Below are 14,930 nucleotides of genomic sequence, written 5' to 3'. Positions count from 1 at the left end.
TCCTTGTGTTTTAACTTAATTTTTATCTGACTTTTTATATTTTATCTTCTATTTCAATATTCATGCAAATAAATGAACAAACAAACAATCTAACCTTGAGCTGCAGTATGATCTCCAGCTGGGAGAAGCAGTTGCTGGGTGTGGCTTCGGGGTCTTTGCCTCTCTCCTGAGGAGACCACTTCAGCATCAGCTGCAGCCACCTCTCCAGCTTCTCTAACAACAGACTGTTGAAACCCAGTTGACAAGTTAGACTGAGATCATAAAAGTGAGGAGAGAGCGTTCATATGTGTACGTGTGTGTCTGTCACAGATAAAATCACCTGTTGAGGTTGTTGGGCTGCGGCAGATGTTTGGAATAGCGGACTTCCCCCGCCAGATCCTCATAGACAACGATGTCATCATCTTGCTTCAATCTCAGTTTATTGTGCCTAAAAAGGATGGAGATGGATTATATGAAAGGAAACCCCTTTTAACTTTTTCCATTTGTAAATGTATGTAATGTTTTTTTCCCATCTTATCCTATAAATGTATCATTGTAAATTCCTCCGGTTACGTGCCGGGAACTGAACCTGCATTTCTGCAATAATGGGAGGGTCATTTTCCGCTTTGTAACACAGGCCCCCCAGAGTGTCACATATTTCATAAATCATATTATCAAACGAAACAAGGTTCACTGAGCTTGGCACAAGCCACGTATCCTGCAATTCTTTGTGATGCATTGTTTATTTATATATTTCTCGTGTGTTAAGATCAAGTCACGTAACAATAACACTTATCTGGAATCAAGCTTATCATTGCTTAACATTCAAAAACATCACTGTTCAGATTATTTTGCAACAGCTAGACTAAAGAGGTGCCAAACCCATAAAAAAGAAGAAGAGATCTCAGAAATTTGAACACGTTTCATCGTTATTCAGGAAAGAACATTGGAAAAACATGACGTCAGCCCCCCCATGATTTGAACAAATCATTCACTTGGTTCAGATAAAGGAAGTTGTAAAAGGTTGTACTACCAGAGAACTGGTTGCCAGGTTGGTAAGAAGGGGCGAAATCCTGTAATACACTCAAACACCAAAGTCCCAAAGCTCCAATAGTCCACAGTGACCGTGTACTTCTGCCTCTCAATGAGCTCTGGAGCCTGAAACATGGAAGTAAGTTCAGCTGTAACCGTCAAGAGTACAACAAGGAAAGTCAGGTGGAAATTTGTCACTTACCAAGTACTGCAGTGTTCCCACAAATGACGTGCAAAGGCTGCTCTGGTCCAGCTCTTTAGCATAGCCGAGATCTATGATCTTGTGGATCAACTAAGATTAGGTATGAGAGTGAGAAGAAAAAAGATGTTATTGGTATAATTTTATCCTATAATAACTATTTTATAACTTAAATCCTGGAAGATTCAGGAACACATGAGCAGAAATCAACTTCTGATGCAATTCTGCTGATTCTGCCATTACTTTTATTCCCTCTGTAAAGCACAAATTTTCATTAAAAACCAAACCCAGATATACATAAGAACTATTTGGAATCTGTGGCAACAGGATCACATCAGACAAGGCCTTCATGCAACAGATCTTCTTTAGCTATCAAATCCTCATTATCCTCTTGTAGTAAACCCCATTATAATCAGCGAGACATCTTGATCAAATAGTTTCATCTGGATAGTTTTTTCCAGCATTTTTCAGCTCCAATCAGTTTCATTGTAGAGCTCCAGAAGAACACTTCAAGCTCCAAAGTCAATCGCAATTTCTCAGCAGTTTTTTCTCTCTTTTTTCAAGATATCTTGGTTTTCTGAGATCAGCTTGACTGTCAGTTTTACTGTTGATATGCTTTTCCGTTGCATTTTGCATATGGTGTATTTTTGCAACTTCAGTTCATAAATGAGTGTCAGAGTCTTTTAACTGATGTTGTCTTGTGTCTTATCAGCCACGATCTTACTCAATAGGAGACAGTCCTCCAGCTAGCATTCATGCACCCATCTTGCCAACTTCTCATTGTGTACATTCTTCTTTATCACCCCATTTGTCAGTATATTGGATATGTTTCTGTAGACAAAAACAAGTGATCACGAAAAATATAAACTTGACTGCTTAAGTTTGTTGGGTTCAGTTTCTATACACACAGGGGTGTGCATAAACATGCATTATATAACCTCTTTAATATGTCTGGCCTCAGTTATATATGTTCTTCATTTTCCTGCATGCCGTTACAGGCTGGAGGGAGACATGTTGTGATTTGTTATATAACATAACAAAACAAAGAGGGGCCCAAAGAGAGGAAGGTAAGAGCAAAGCAAGCCCAAAAGCTCCATGTAAGTTTGCAGGCATAAGTTGAAGGATTGAGTTTTCCACATTAAATATTCAGCGCAGCAATATATGGATGTGAGAGAGAGACTTATCCCACACAACCCACATAAAGACAAATTGCCTGTGTATGATCTCTTTGTTGTGGTTTGGGTATATTTGTCATAACAAGATGGTTCAGGGGGTGTTTAACTCACTCTCTTCTCGCCCTGCTGCAGCACAATGTTTTCGGGTTTCAGATCTCTGTGGATGATTCTCTTCTTATGGAGGTAGGTTAGAGCCGATGCTGAGAGAGGAAAGAAGATATACGGTAGAAGAAGAGGAAGAAGAAACAGGGGAAAAGACCAGTTTAGAACTAGAGTTGGTACAGTCTGACACGAAATCAAAATTCATTCAGTCATTCATTATAAAACCTGGAAAAGATTTACGGCTTACTCTGATATACAACCAGAGTTTGACAAGCTATTCTGGAGCTTTCAATCACATCTGAGGTAACTCCGTCCACCTCTGCGGTGGACGGAGTTACCTCAGTTTTCATTGAGCTAGTGTAACGGGGGACTATATTAGCCTCACAGTTTATAGCTGCATCGTTACCTTGGATACTATGTAGCCAAGTATTAAATATTAAATATAAGATAACAGCATAAAATAATGAAAATAACACAAATATGTACACCACACAACTATTGAATATATATTCTACATTAAAAGATTTTGCTGTTAGACATAGTGACCATTTAAAGCACAACTAATGTATTTAATGTAACATGCAAGAGGCATATGTTACACTAGCTCGTTTGTCATCATGTGACCTAAATATGGAACTTCTGTCACGTGATGTCGTCTGTCTTCTGTCTTAATTGAGTCATTATCATTTGACTGATTATCTTGTGTGTGATATCATACACCACTCCAGCTTTCTAACTGTTATCATGTGACTGAATTTCCATAATTTTGTTCACATGATGACAACCGAGCAAACTCCCTCCACTGAGGACGGCCGTGAGCTCTGAAGCTCTGAAAGCGAAAAAAAGTTAGTTAAGTGAAAGATTTTTCCAAACTTTCATGTTCAAATGATAAACATTAAAGCAGCACGTAGACATTATACTATTTTCATTTGTATTATTATTTAAGGTGAGATAAACTTTTCTATCTCCTGTAGTAAAAACAAGCTCAGTCAAGTCCAGAGAGAACAGCTGGCGGCAACATGTTCTTCCCGCTACAGGCTGCTCAAGAAGGAAACCGTAGGAGTATTTTAGTTGACTGATTTATTCAAACCACAAGCACGACTAAATTAAAGGATGTCAATAGTGCAAATACACCGGATATCCTTAAAGAGTAACTTTACACCAAGCTGAAAAGCAGTGTTTCTCTGATTGAAAGTTTCAGGTGACAACACCCAACGTCACTGATGGGCTCTTTAATAAAACTGATAAGAGAATAAGATTATGACTATATTACATTTTATAGCCTTTAAAACATCTGATATCATCTGTTTCTGTGTTCACTGAGTCTATTATCCAGAGTCCTTATCATTTGCCCGATGTTGTTACATCTAATGTCATACAGCATTCCAGTTTCCACCTGTCACCGTGTGACAAAATTTCCTTTGTTCACATGACACTAACTGAGCAAAATGTGCCACACCGGACAGTGATGTCATGATGTACTGACACTCCCCTGGAGTACACTTCTATCTCACTGCAGGAAGGTGAGAGATCAGGCCATTTGGAGGTCAGCAAGCGCAAGATTTTCGGCTGTTGTGAAGTCGCTCTTTAGTAAGACTCATAAAACTATGACTGTAAAAATGCTGTAGCGTTTAATGTGTACAACATGAAGTTAACGTTTGACTGATTATGTGATTAGGTCAATTAAATTGTGCGTCAAAGTGTGACTAGTGTGTTTGCTGGCAATGAATGTTCAACCCAGCGGAAATCATAACCTTTGGGCGCGTAACTCTGTGTGTGTGTGTGTGTGTGCGTGTGTGTGTGTGATAGAGACAGAGAGTTTGTGGGTGTGGGTGTGCATGCTTGTTTCTTTACCCTAGCTGGTGAAGCAGTTTGAAGGGATCACTCATTATCAGGAAATGCCCACCAATGGGTCACAGGAAAAGGAGTTTCTGTGGAAGTGTGTGTCCACATGTGTCACATGTGTGTGTGTGGGTTTTTGCTATTCTTCTCGCCACACTCGATATACTGTGCTCCATACCATACGTTTCCTCTCTTGAATTTGTTTATACAGTGAGACACATAGTGAAAGTTGATGCGACTGTTCCTACATTATGCTTGTGAGAGAGAATGCGAGTGTCCGATCGCTGACGTATGCTTCTGCCCCAGTGTGAGTTATCGCCATGGTGACTAAGATTTGTGGTCTAGGTTCATCGGTGACATCATGATACCCGTCACACCACCTTCTCCGTAATAGAGGAAACTAATCACGCTGCCAGCTCATTCAATCACATAATCAATCACATAATAAATCTGTCATTCTCACATCCACGAGTTAAAACTTTACAATAGTCACATTGCAGGTGGAGATTGGGACAGGATACTCACAAATGTCTCGTAGCAGAATCAAAACGGAGCCCTCCCTCATTCCACAGCAGTTCTCCAAGAGGTTCAGATACTGCAGAGAGCACAAGCAAAGACATTTGATACTTGCTTAACGTAAACACAGAGAAGAAAGATCAACACAGAGCTTGTTTCATATTAATCCGTCCTCTTAGAGTATGTCCTCTTTTAATCTTTTAATCTAAAACAGCTGTTTTCCGTCCATTGAGTGCATTATGTTTCTGAGGGATCTGACATTCATTGGAGGTCATGAACAGACTCAGATTGTACTCTCTCTCTCTCTCACTCTGTCAGGACTTTTTTTACAAGACATTTTTCGGGAGATATTTTAAGAAACTAAAAAAGTTTTGGAAATTTACAAATAAATACTTTTGTGGTTAAGGTTTTGATTTGTTTCACTTTTAACAAAATATTTAATTTGTTCCACTGCTGGAAACTTGTGGCAGGCATGACAAAAGAGGATGGTGCTGTTTTTCTTTTTTCTGTCACCAGTAACCACTTAATCTGCTTAGTTTTTGACCATCTGGGATGCTTTAAAATTTTTATGACATTGTGGTTTGTGATGGTTGGCATTTTCCTCTTCTGATGGCTGCCTGGTGCCAATACTGTCTATCGCCTCAGGCTGCATACTTGGTTGGGTTCCAGTGTTTCCCCTACCATTGCCTTTGAGGGGTGGCCCCCCTCAAAGGTCTCTGGGCTCTTGTCCAGTGTCCTAAACACATTCACACCAACACACACATACACACACAAACACACAGACTTGTACCTTTCTCAGATCCCCTCCCTGGCAGTACTCCATGGCCAGCAGTGGCAGGTCATTGGTGGCCACGAGTTTCTGCATTCCCTCAGGAACCTCCCTCGCTGCGACCACATTAACATGATCCAACCTGAGGAAGTAAAGACGAGCAGACAGTTAGCGGGGCAGCATCTTTATCATTACTGGGATATGAATTGATACATAATCTAATCAAAATGCAAAGGGCTGCCATAATAGATGCCAGAGATGTATAAAGGAGGTAGTTTGTGCTGCACTTGGTCAGAGCTGTAATACAGTCCACTGAAACTGATGTTGAAATTGATATGATGATTAAAGAAAATCACTGCAAAATTTTAAAATCTAGATCTAGACCTGTGGTTCCCAACTTTTTTTGGCTTGAGATCCATTAAAAAAACATCTACTTGCAACTCTGGTTGTATATATCAACCTTTAAGTGATTTATTTTTCTTTTGTTTGAATAGGTTATAGAGGCCTGAAGATGTAAAATCATCCAGTAACTCATAAGAAAAAAGCAAATGCAAGAGCAAAGTCTGAAAAAATAAATATGATTTTGTCCAGCAAAGTCCTCTCATGACCCCTCAGATTTTTCTTGTGACACCCCGATGGGTCCCCACCCCCAGGTTGGGAACCTGACCTGGACCAACTGTAACATAATTTATCAATTTTTCCTGCAATCAGAGATGCAGCCTTTAATCTCTGTTTTCTTACAGCTTATCACCATCGCAGTGCCAACAATTTTATCTAATATTACACACTTTCACAATTATATACAAACCTATTCATCCAAAGTATACATAATTCTTATTTCATCACAAATCAATTTCACTCCTCTACTCCCTCTTTGTCTCTATTACTTTTGACGTCACTGTTTCCCATTTTTTTTACAGTTTTGTAACTCTGATTGAAACAACCTGTTCCTGACGGTCAGGCTCTGTCTACAAAAGCAAAGGAGAAATATAAAGATAACAAACTCAAACAGATACTAGAAAAATTACCAGGAAAATGGTTTACACTGTAACCACAACATTGCAGAAAGTGTAATCAGTGTTGTAACAGCTGCAATAGCAGGAGATAGTAGTCAGCAATAGAATAACAAGCTGAAAGGTTATTAATTCATTAACGTGTTTGTTTTATTGCATATCAAAGTGCTTAGACACATTAGTGGCCTCTTTAACAAACCTAAATGATCGCAGTGTAGTCATATTGTGAGACTGATGTGAAAAAGAAAGTGTCGGAGCGTGTAAGATGAACTAGTGAACCTGCATGAGATTGCATTGCAGTATTTTAATTTTCTTACAGTAAAGTTCGACTACAACATTCAGCAACCAAGAAATTTAAAAAGTAAATGGTAATACCAGCTCTATAAACATGTGTACGAGCTCAAAAACATTGTGAAATTGATGTGTTTTTCAGTATTTGTGCATGTGTACATCTGTGTTAAGTGGCTGTAATAGTATAATGGTAGGTTGACTTGTATGTGTCCCCATGCCCTGTGGTTTTTCCACAAGTTGAGCGTGGGTGCATGAGAGGTTTGTGGTCATGACCACGTCTGTCTGAAAACAACACACTTGTTAAACTGGGACAGGGAAAGAAATGGTTTTATTTTCGAGATTGTACCAGCAAATGACAAAACACTAACACACACACGTACACACATTTCGCAACTCACAAACAATCAAAACTGGCACAATGGGCCATCCAACTCAGTCAAAATGAAAGTGTAATTAGGAAACACAGACGCGTGGGAATGAAACATACACCAAAGTGGAGCAAAGCAGAGGTGACACATTAGCCCGTCAGAAATAACCACCGAATGACCAAAATAACCCAAAGTTCCATGTTGTTATAAGTATTTAAATATTTAATGTCCTTAATGTGATTTGCACTATTTCAGGATACAAATTTAGTTTTTGTATTTTCAGAAAAGCAATGGCTGCATAAAAGTCAAATGTCAAACTCATCAGCACACAGCTTGTCATGGAATGTGCCACACTGAGTCACATGTCAAACCAAAACTTGTTTCACTTGCCTAAAAGCTTCAAGGCAACGTCCAACGAGTTTCAACGACAAAAACAAACTGGGAAATTACCGATTTCTTCAGCAGACTTGAAGAACAAATGTGTCATATAAATCAAGATGCATCACTGTGGAAAACTAAAATCATGAATCTCAGGTCAGATGATTAAATGACGGATTCACAGTTGTTCAAGTCTGTCTAAAAACAACAGTCAGATGCCCATATGAACTCTGAAAGAGGTTTTCCTCGCTGTAATCATTCCTCCTGTTCATACTGGCTATTAAAAGATTCCCTTCAAATGTGCTTTCAATGTAAGTGATGGAGGCCAAAATCCACAGTGTGTCCACACAGTCATTTGTGTGCAAAATGCATTTAAAAGTTTATCTGAAGCTTATGTGAGGCTTCAGCAGTCTGAGTTAGTCATAACAAGTGGATACCTGCCACATTTACAGTCTTTTTAGCATCAAATTCCCTCTTTGTGTTTCCCTGTTGAGCTGCGGCGGAAGTTTAGTAACAAAAAGAGGAACTTTGGCACTAAAAAGACTGTAATGTTGAAAGATATCTACTTGATTTGACTCATTTGGACGCTGAAGCTTCATATTAGCTTAAGATAAACTTTTAAATACTTTTTGCACAGACGGAGGACTGTGGATTTTGGCCCCCATCACTTACATTGTAAGTGCATTATGAAAGGATCTTCTAATGGCCAGTATGAACAGGAGGAATGAGGAATGGGCATCTGACTGTTGTTTGGGATAGGAATGATTATGTGAAGAAAAACCTATTTCAATGTTATTTGGGCACCTGACTATTGTTTTAAGACAGATTTGTGAACTCTTCCTTTCATAAAACCGAACAAAACAGTTTGGAAATCAGGTCTTTTTCACTCCCTGCATATTACAAAATGAATCTCTGCTGATTGATTGAAAGATATTCTGATCAAGTTTGTTCAGTACTGCAGAGACACTAACATAAGACCACCTAATGTGACGCCTTATCAAGAGTGTCAATGATAAGGTAAGGGAAATATACTGTAACAGGTAAAATGAATAAACACAACTGTTTCCTTTGAAATATGACGAAATGTGAGGAACACCTCCGCCACCCACTCCCCATCTTCTTGGCAGCTGTCAAGCAAACCAGCCAGATCTTTTGTTTGTACTTAAAGAATGAGAAATGAGTCAATTGTAAGAGGTAGTTTAATTGCAATCTGTGCTCCAGTTAGTTGTTTCTCAATAACTACGTATAATAACGCGTCACGACACTCCCATACAGCTTGGAGAAAAGCACCCATTGTTCCATGAAGGCAAAAAAGGTCATACAGATCTGGAGCCAATCCCATCTGATGTCTAATTTTGGAAGTTGAAAAGGCTCTATTGCAAAATTTCTGCAATAGAGCCTGAATTAATTGCCGTCACATCCTCTTACGGTAAATAAATGTCTGACTGTATGTTGTCATCATGATCACCAAACAATGAGAACGTATTGCATTATGCGAAACCGCGGGTTATTACTACTTTTGTGCTCTTTGTGCTAGGAGGTAACGGAGGAGTTGTAAGCTTGCGTCAAGTTGCATGCCATCATCATTAGGAGCACTACTCCTGATCAGTGCGTTAAAAGACACAGAGAAACTAAACAAAATCAAATAACCTCAGCAAAACAAACAACCACAGCCAACAACACATGTTCTGAAATAATAAGTCGAATAAATAAATAAATACAATATATTTTTGCCGTAGAACAGGTATACTTATAGAATAACTAATTATTGCACTAGTATGGATATAATTATGCACTGGAATGTAATTTTGCTACGTGATTACCAACAGGTATGCATCTCTTTATTAATATTAGACAGTAAAATAACGTGTTTTCCCTGCGGGGATGGGAGAAGACACAAAATCAATAAAACACTGTTGTGCGGGCGTGAATGGTCAGAATGTTTGCGGGTGAGGGCGGGAGTGGACACACATTGCGAGAGCGGGTGGTAATGGTCAGCAGAAATCCAGTGGGAGCGGGATTAAGAAAACAGTCCTGAGCAGGGCTCTACTGCAAGTCAAAAGCCCAGGCTTCAACCTGCTCTGAACGCTCGGTTTGCAATGTTCCCTCTACTTTCTCCTGTGATGACATCAGATTGCACATGTCCACAAACGGCTGTCTGTTCCGTAGCCTTTGTTGCTACGGTTGTTCACTTTGTCCACTTGTATATTTCAGTTCAGATTCGGGCTTGAACATGTATGAAAGTATTTGAGAAGTTCCCATTTTCAGTAAAGAACAAGAAAAAGAAGTGAAATCCTGCTTCTACTGTTTGTTTACATAGACTCTGGAGCTTCTGGAAGCTAACCAATCAGAACAGAGTTCATCGGGAGGGGGGGGCTTAAAGAGACAGGAGCTAAAACGGCCTGTTTCAGAGGCTGAACTGAGGGGCTCCATAAAGAGCCAGTATAAGATAAAGAAGGAGTTTCCTGAACTGTAAATCATGCCAAGATATCAGTAGAGCCCTAAAATATGAATAAAGACCCGTAAATGTGCATGACACGCCCCCTTTAAGGCAGCTTCATTACGTATCTTGAAGCCTCCAAGCAGGTTGATGCATGAAAATGAGTGAAACTGACCTCTTCATGATCTGGATCTCCAAACACCATCGCTCTTTATTTCTCTCACTCAGCTCCTGACGGCACTGTTTTATAGCAACCTGCTCCTCTGTGTCCTGAAAGCACACACACACACACACAGACAGACACACACACACACACATTAGAGACATTATCTATAAGCATTTGATTGGGAATTCAAATTAAAGTTGATAAATAGATTGTAAATTAAGGTTTAAAACACTACAAGGCAAATTAGTGGGGGCAACTTTTCAATATTATTTTATTAGTAGGCCTTAAATTTGTATATTTGCATTTTGCAGTGATGTTAGTTATTTACAATAATTTCCATCATAAAATAAGCTTTTTTTCGCAGAAGACGTTTTGACATGTCACAGTAGAAGAGCACAGGTTTAAATAATAAAATTAATGGTGGCTGAATCCCATTTAGGTGTCTCAGTCTCAGGGTCGTTTGCACGCCGGCTCACCACCACATTGCTATGACTCACTGGGAGACTTAAATAGAACAGAGCCATTGTTTAAGTTACTAGTAGCACCTGTGCTTTTCATACAAAAACAAGTCAAATGTCTGCTGTGAAAAAAGATATCAGTAAACATGCAAACACTGAAACAATTCTTCTTCATTACGATGTTGATAATGCAAATTAAAGAAACTTTTATAACTTCTAAAAGCTTGACTACAGTCTAGTGTATGTGACACTTGGCCAATTGGCATTAATCCCTTTATTTCTTCTGTAAATGGCCTTACAGTAGACAATTTATGCTAAAAAATGATAACGAACGATAAAAAAGGCCCACTGAGCACCAAACACATACTGATGAGATCTCACTGCCTGTTTCTCATGGCATCATCAAGGAAAACACAGCCTCCCTGCTTCCCATAATGTGACCTACAATCTAATAATAACCCACAGTATTGTCATTAATACAGGGAGACGGGAAATCTCCTACAGAGGAAGTTTAATCATCAACAGTGCCCTCTTCAGTGAAATCATTTCCCGCTTCTGTCACTCCCATTGCCTCCTACAGCCTGGTCTGCATTGGCATCGATGATCAGTACTCCTTCACTGCCATTAAAACGTTAAAAAACAGATCGTTTAATCTTGAACATGACTTCCTACATGACATGATTACTGTAAACAGCAGCAGAATTAAATTATATGACAACTTTGTTAATTGCCATTCAATTCTCAAAGACACTTGAAATGATGTATTTTTTAAATGTTATACACCATACAGGTGTTTCTCACCAAAGTCTGTGGGTATTATGAATGTAAACAAACGATGATGTGTGTTTCACACATTGTCACTCTGAAACTTGCACTCTGCAAGAAATCACAATGGCCGTAAGTGTGGCACCAAGGGAGCAGCAACCGGATGCTTCCTGTTTAATTTACTCCAGGTGTTGAGAAGTGTTTATGTAAAAATCTTTAATATTTGAAACTAAAAGAGAAAAGATTCCCAAAGGATCATATTCTCAAGTGCTGTACTACAGTGAAGGTGAGTAATACAACTGAAGTCATACAGTCGTACAGAGAGGAAGAGGAAGGTCCACTAAGCGGGTGTGTTCATGTCCCCGTGGTGTTCGCTCATTTAGGATGCTACTCTATAATGCTCTCATCCTGTGACTAGGAGTGAAATCATTACAATAGACACAATTTCTACTGTAACAGCTGCACAAAGAGGACTGCTTCCTGTCATGCTAATTGCAAAAACCGAGAAGGTAAAAAAAACCACCAAAACTAAAAACACCATATCTCATATGTAACAAACACAAATAACACCAAATATCAATACAAACAGATTCAGTGTGCTGCTTTTCATCAACTCAGAGAGGTTTAGGCTAAGCAAACCGAACTCACTGTGACATTCCTCATGTGCAATCAGAGTGTGTTGCTGCATTTTCCATTTTCATTTTGATGTTATTTTAATTGCACTAATGGTGATGTTGATATTAACATTTACAGGAACAGTCAACAGGTTATCTTCCTTCCGAGTGCTGAGGATGCTCAAATGTTTATAGTCTATGTATATATCTGTTATAAACATCCTGTTTTTGGAGGCTTTTAAAACTATTACTACTATCCCACAGCCACAAATAAAAACAAATTTCCCCAAAGGGAGAGTAAAAACGTAACCGCGTGTTAAAAGCATGGGGGTTGTGTACCTTATTTTGCCATCTTGTGACATTCCCAAAACCTCCAGTCCCAAGCCGCTCCTTCAGCTCCCAGGACCCACAGCTCTGCTGCTGCTTCAGGGGGACTCGATTCATGGCCGCTTCAGCTGGTCCTACACCCAACAAAAACACACACAACGTTTAACTCAGTAAGACTTGGTGTCTTCAGACATGCTAGCAATCCTGTGAAATACTCTTAACATTGGATGGATGAAAAATGGAGATAACTTTACTATTTCTATTATTACTGCTTGCCAAAACCATCTGACAAGCAGCTCTGATGGAGTACTGAATTCACTGAGACATCTCAGACAAGTGCTGAGTATAAAACTTGTTCTAGGGCTTTATGTGTTCAGAGAACATTTAAAATTTGAGAACTTTGGCTCAGAAAAAAAGGTTTTGGTATGGTATTGGCAGAGAAACTCTGATATCATATTAACATTAGAATAAAATATTAACATGATATCCAGCCTTATCTCAGAATAAGCTCATCAGGCAGCTCTACTTTGTCAGAATTTGGTCAAATTTTCTGTCAAAGCTTTGTTTTTTCAGCCTCACATGTACTTAGGCTGTGCTGCTTTGAGCATAATTAGCTTCTAAAGTTACCAAAGTTGATAAAAAACATATATAAAACTCAGTACAATGCTGTTCTAATGGTAGCATTTTAACATGCATAAAATGTATATGTTAACATGCTAACGTTATCATGTACACCTGACTTTTAGCATGTTCATTTTAAAATTTTACCATGCCCTTGTCGCAACAACATTTACTTGTTGCAGCTTCTCAAAATGTGAGGATTTATCAGACAAAACAAGACATTTGAGGACATCACACTTAAGAAATTATAACTGGCATTTTTCTTTATTTACTGTCATTTAATAGACAAAATGTTGAGAATCAATTGAGAAATTAATAATGCATTTAATTTGTACGGCACTTTTCTTTTGCAGTGAATCTCAAAGTGCTACAGCATTAAAAACATAAAACACATAACATAAAGAAAATAAGTTAAGATGAAAAAGCCGTCCTGTTAACTGCAGCCCAGATATTGTCATCTACATATATATAGGTGACAAATTAAAGGAGAAACCAGTACAGGTCTGAATGCTTGACCCCCACAGTGAGGGGATCTGGTGGCTCTGTTATGCTGTGGGTGGCATTTTGCTGGCATGCTTTGGGTCCACTTGTCCCCTTAGAAGGAAGAATGGTGTTCCTCAGCCTCGGCATTGATTGTATAAGTCTCTGAACTTTTCTGGAGGGATGAACACCACTCTTCAAAAAGATATTCCCTCATTTGGTGTTTTGATGATGGTGGTGGAGAGCACTGTCTAACATGCCAGTCCAAAATCTCCCATAGATGTTCAACTGGGTTGAGATCTGGTGACTGTGAAGGCCATAGCATATGATTCAGCTCATTTTCATGCTCATCAAACCATTCAGTGACCCCTTGTATCCTGTGAACTGGGGTATTGTTATCCTGGAAGAGACCACTCCCATCAGGATAGAAATGTTTCATCATGGGTTAAAGGTGATCACTCAGAACAACTTTGTAGTAATTTGCAGTGACCCTTCCCTCTAAGGGGACAAGTGGACCCCCCAGAGAACAGAGCCACCAGATCCCCTCACTGTAGGGGTCAAGCACTCAGACCTGTACCAGTTTGTCCTTTCATTTGTCCCTCTTCTGTATGTTGGCTGATAAGAAGCTGCAGTGAAGAATTGCCAAAGGTATGTTTGATGTAATTTAGAAAGTTTGTGTGATATATCATTATTATCATTATTTGTGTTCACGTTTTATTTACTATTGATATTTGGTTTGTCAAATAGCAACTATTCATGCATCAGAAACTCTCCAAACTTAACTCTGATTGTATAAATATGGTTTAATGTTCCTTTTTGCAACAGGTCATCTCACACAGATCAATATAACAGCTAGGAATCAATGCATTCTTTATATTTACTTTATATTCTATTACAAATCATTAGTAGCTATATATACAGTAAGTATCCCACAGACTCCAGGCCGTTCAGTCAACACGTTGACTTCATGCTCTACTGTGAATATTGATCTCACCTCTCGGCTTATAAAGAAATTAATAGGATTTATGCACAAACGCTTTAGTTTGTGCATACTTTCAGTATTACATTTCCTGTTTTCTAAGGTTATTACAGTGTATTACGATGTACTTCTCTCTGTACGGATGGTACTTTTCATGCACATAAGCGCCCCAACTTAACTTGTTATTTTAACTAAATCCTACCTTAGACTTCGTAGCCAGCGTTCATTCACACTCTTTCACACCTGAGTGTCTTTGAACACAGTGTGGATCCGCTCTTTTTTTTTTTTTACCGAGTTTAAAACTTTGAACGCTCTAGTTCTGAGAATCTGGCGACAAAACAAATCTCAAAAACTTGTACTTCCTCATACTCATGTTTCCTGTAAACCTGCCGGGACCCGCCCACGGGAGGCAGAGT

The 14,930-nt window shown here is 39.0% G+C and overlaps 1 protein-coding gene across 1 annotated transcript in view; it reads right to left on the bottom strand.

The window, feature by feature from the left end:
* ikbkb (inhibitor of nuclear factor kappa B kinase subunit beta) overlaps positions 1-14,930 on the bottom strand; it is a 21,252-nt gene extending 6,322 nt beyond the window's left edge. Inside the window, exons 1-10 of the mRNA XM_042420915.1 lie at positions 14,717-14,930; positions 12,447-12,568; positions 10,280-10,374; positions 5,636-5,756; positions 4,855-4,924; positions 2,497-2,585; positions 1,214-1,303; positions 1,013-1,137; positions 320-427; positions 95-224 (exon numbers count right to left, since the gene is read on the bottom strand). Of these exons, the coding sequence (XP_042276849.1) occupies positions 95-224; positions 320-427; positions 1,013-1,137; positions 1,214-1,303; positions 2,497-2,585; positions 4,855-4,924; positions 5,636-5,756; positions 10,280-10,374; positions 12,447-12,551 (933 nt within the window). The 5' untranslated portion in view covers positions 12,552-12,568; positions 14,717-14,930. The remainder of the gene's footprint in view (positions 1-94; positions 225-319; positions 428-1,012; positions 1,138-1,213; positions 1,304-2,496; positions 2,586-4,854; positions 4,925-5,635; positions 5,757-10,279; positions 10,375-12,446; positions 12,569-14,716) is intronic.

The sequence above is a fragment of the Thunnus maccoyii genome, chromosome 9, assembly GCF_910596095.1.
Source record: "Thunnus maccoyii chromosome 9, fThuMac1.1, whole genome shotgun sequence".
Classification (NCBI taxonomy): Eukaryota; Metazoa; Chordata; class Actinopteri; order Scombriformes; family Scombridae; genus Thunnus; species Thunnus maccoyii.
Note: the sequence above shows the minus strand (reverse complement) of the source record. Positions and strands in the feature narration are given on the sequence as shown.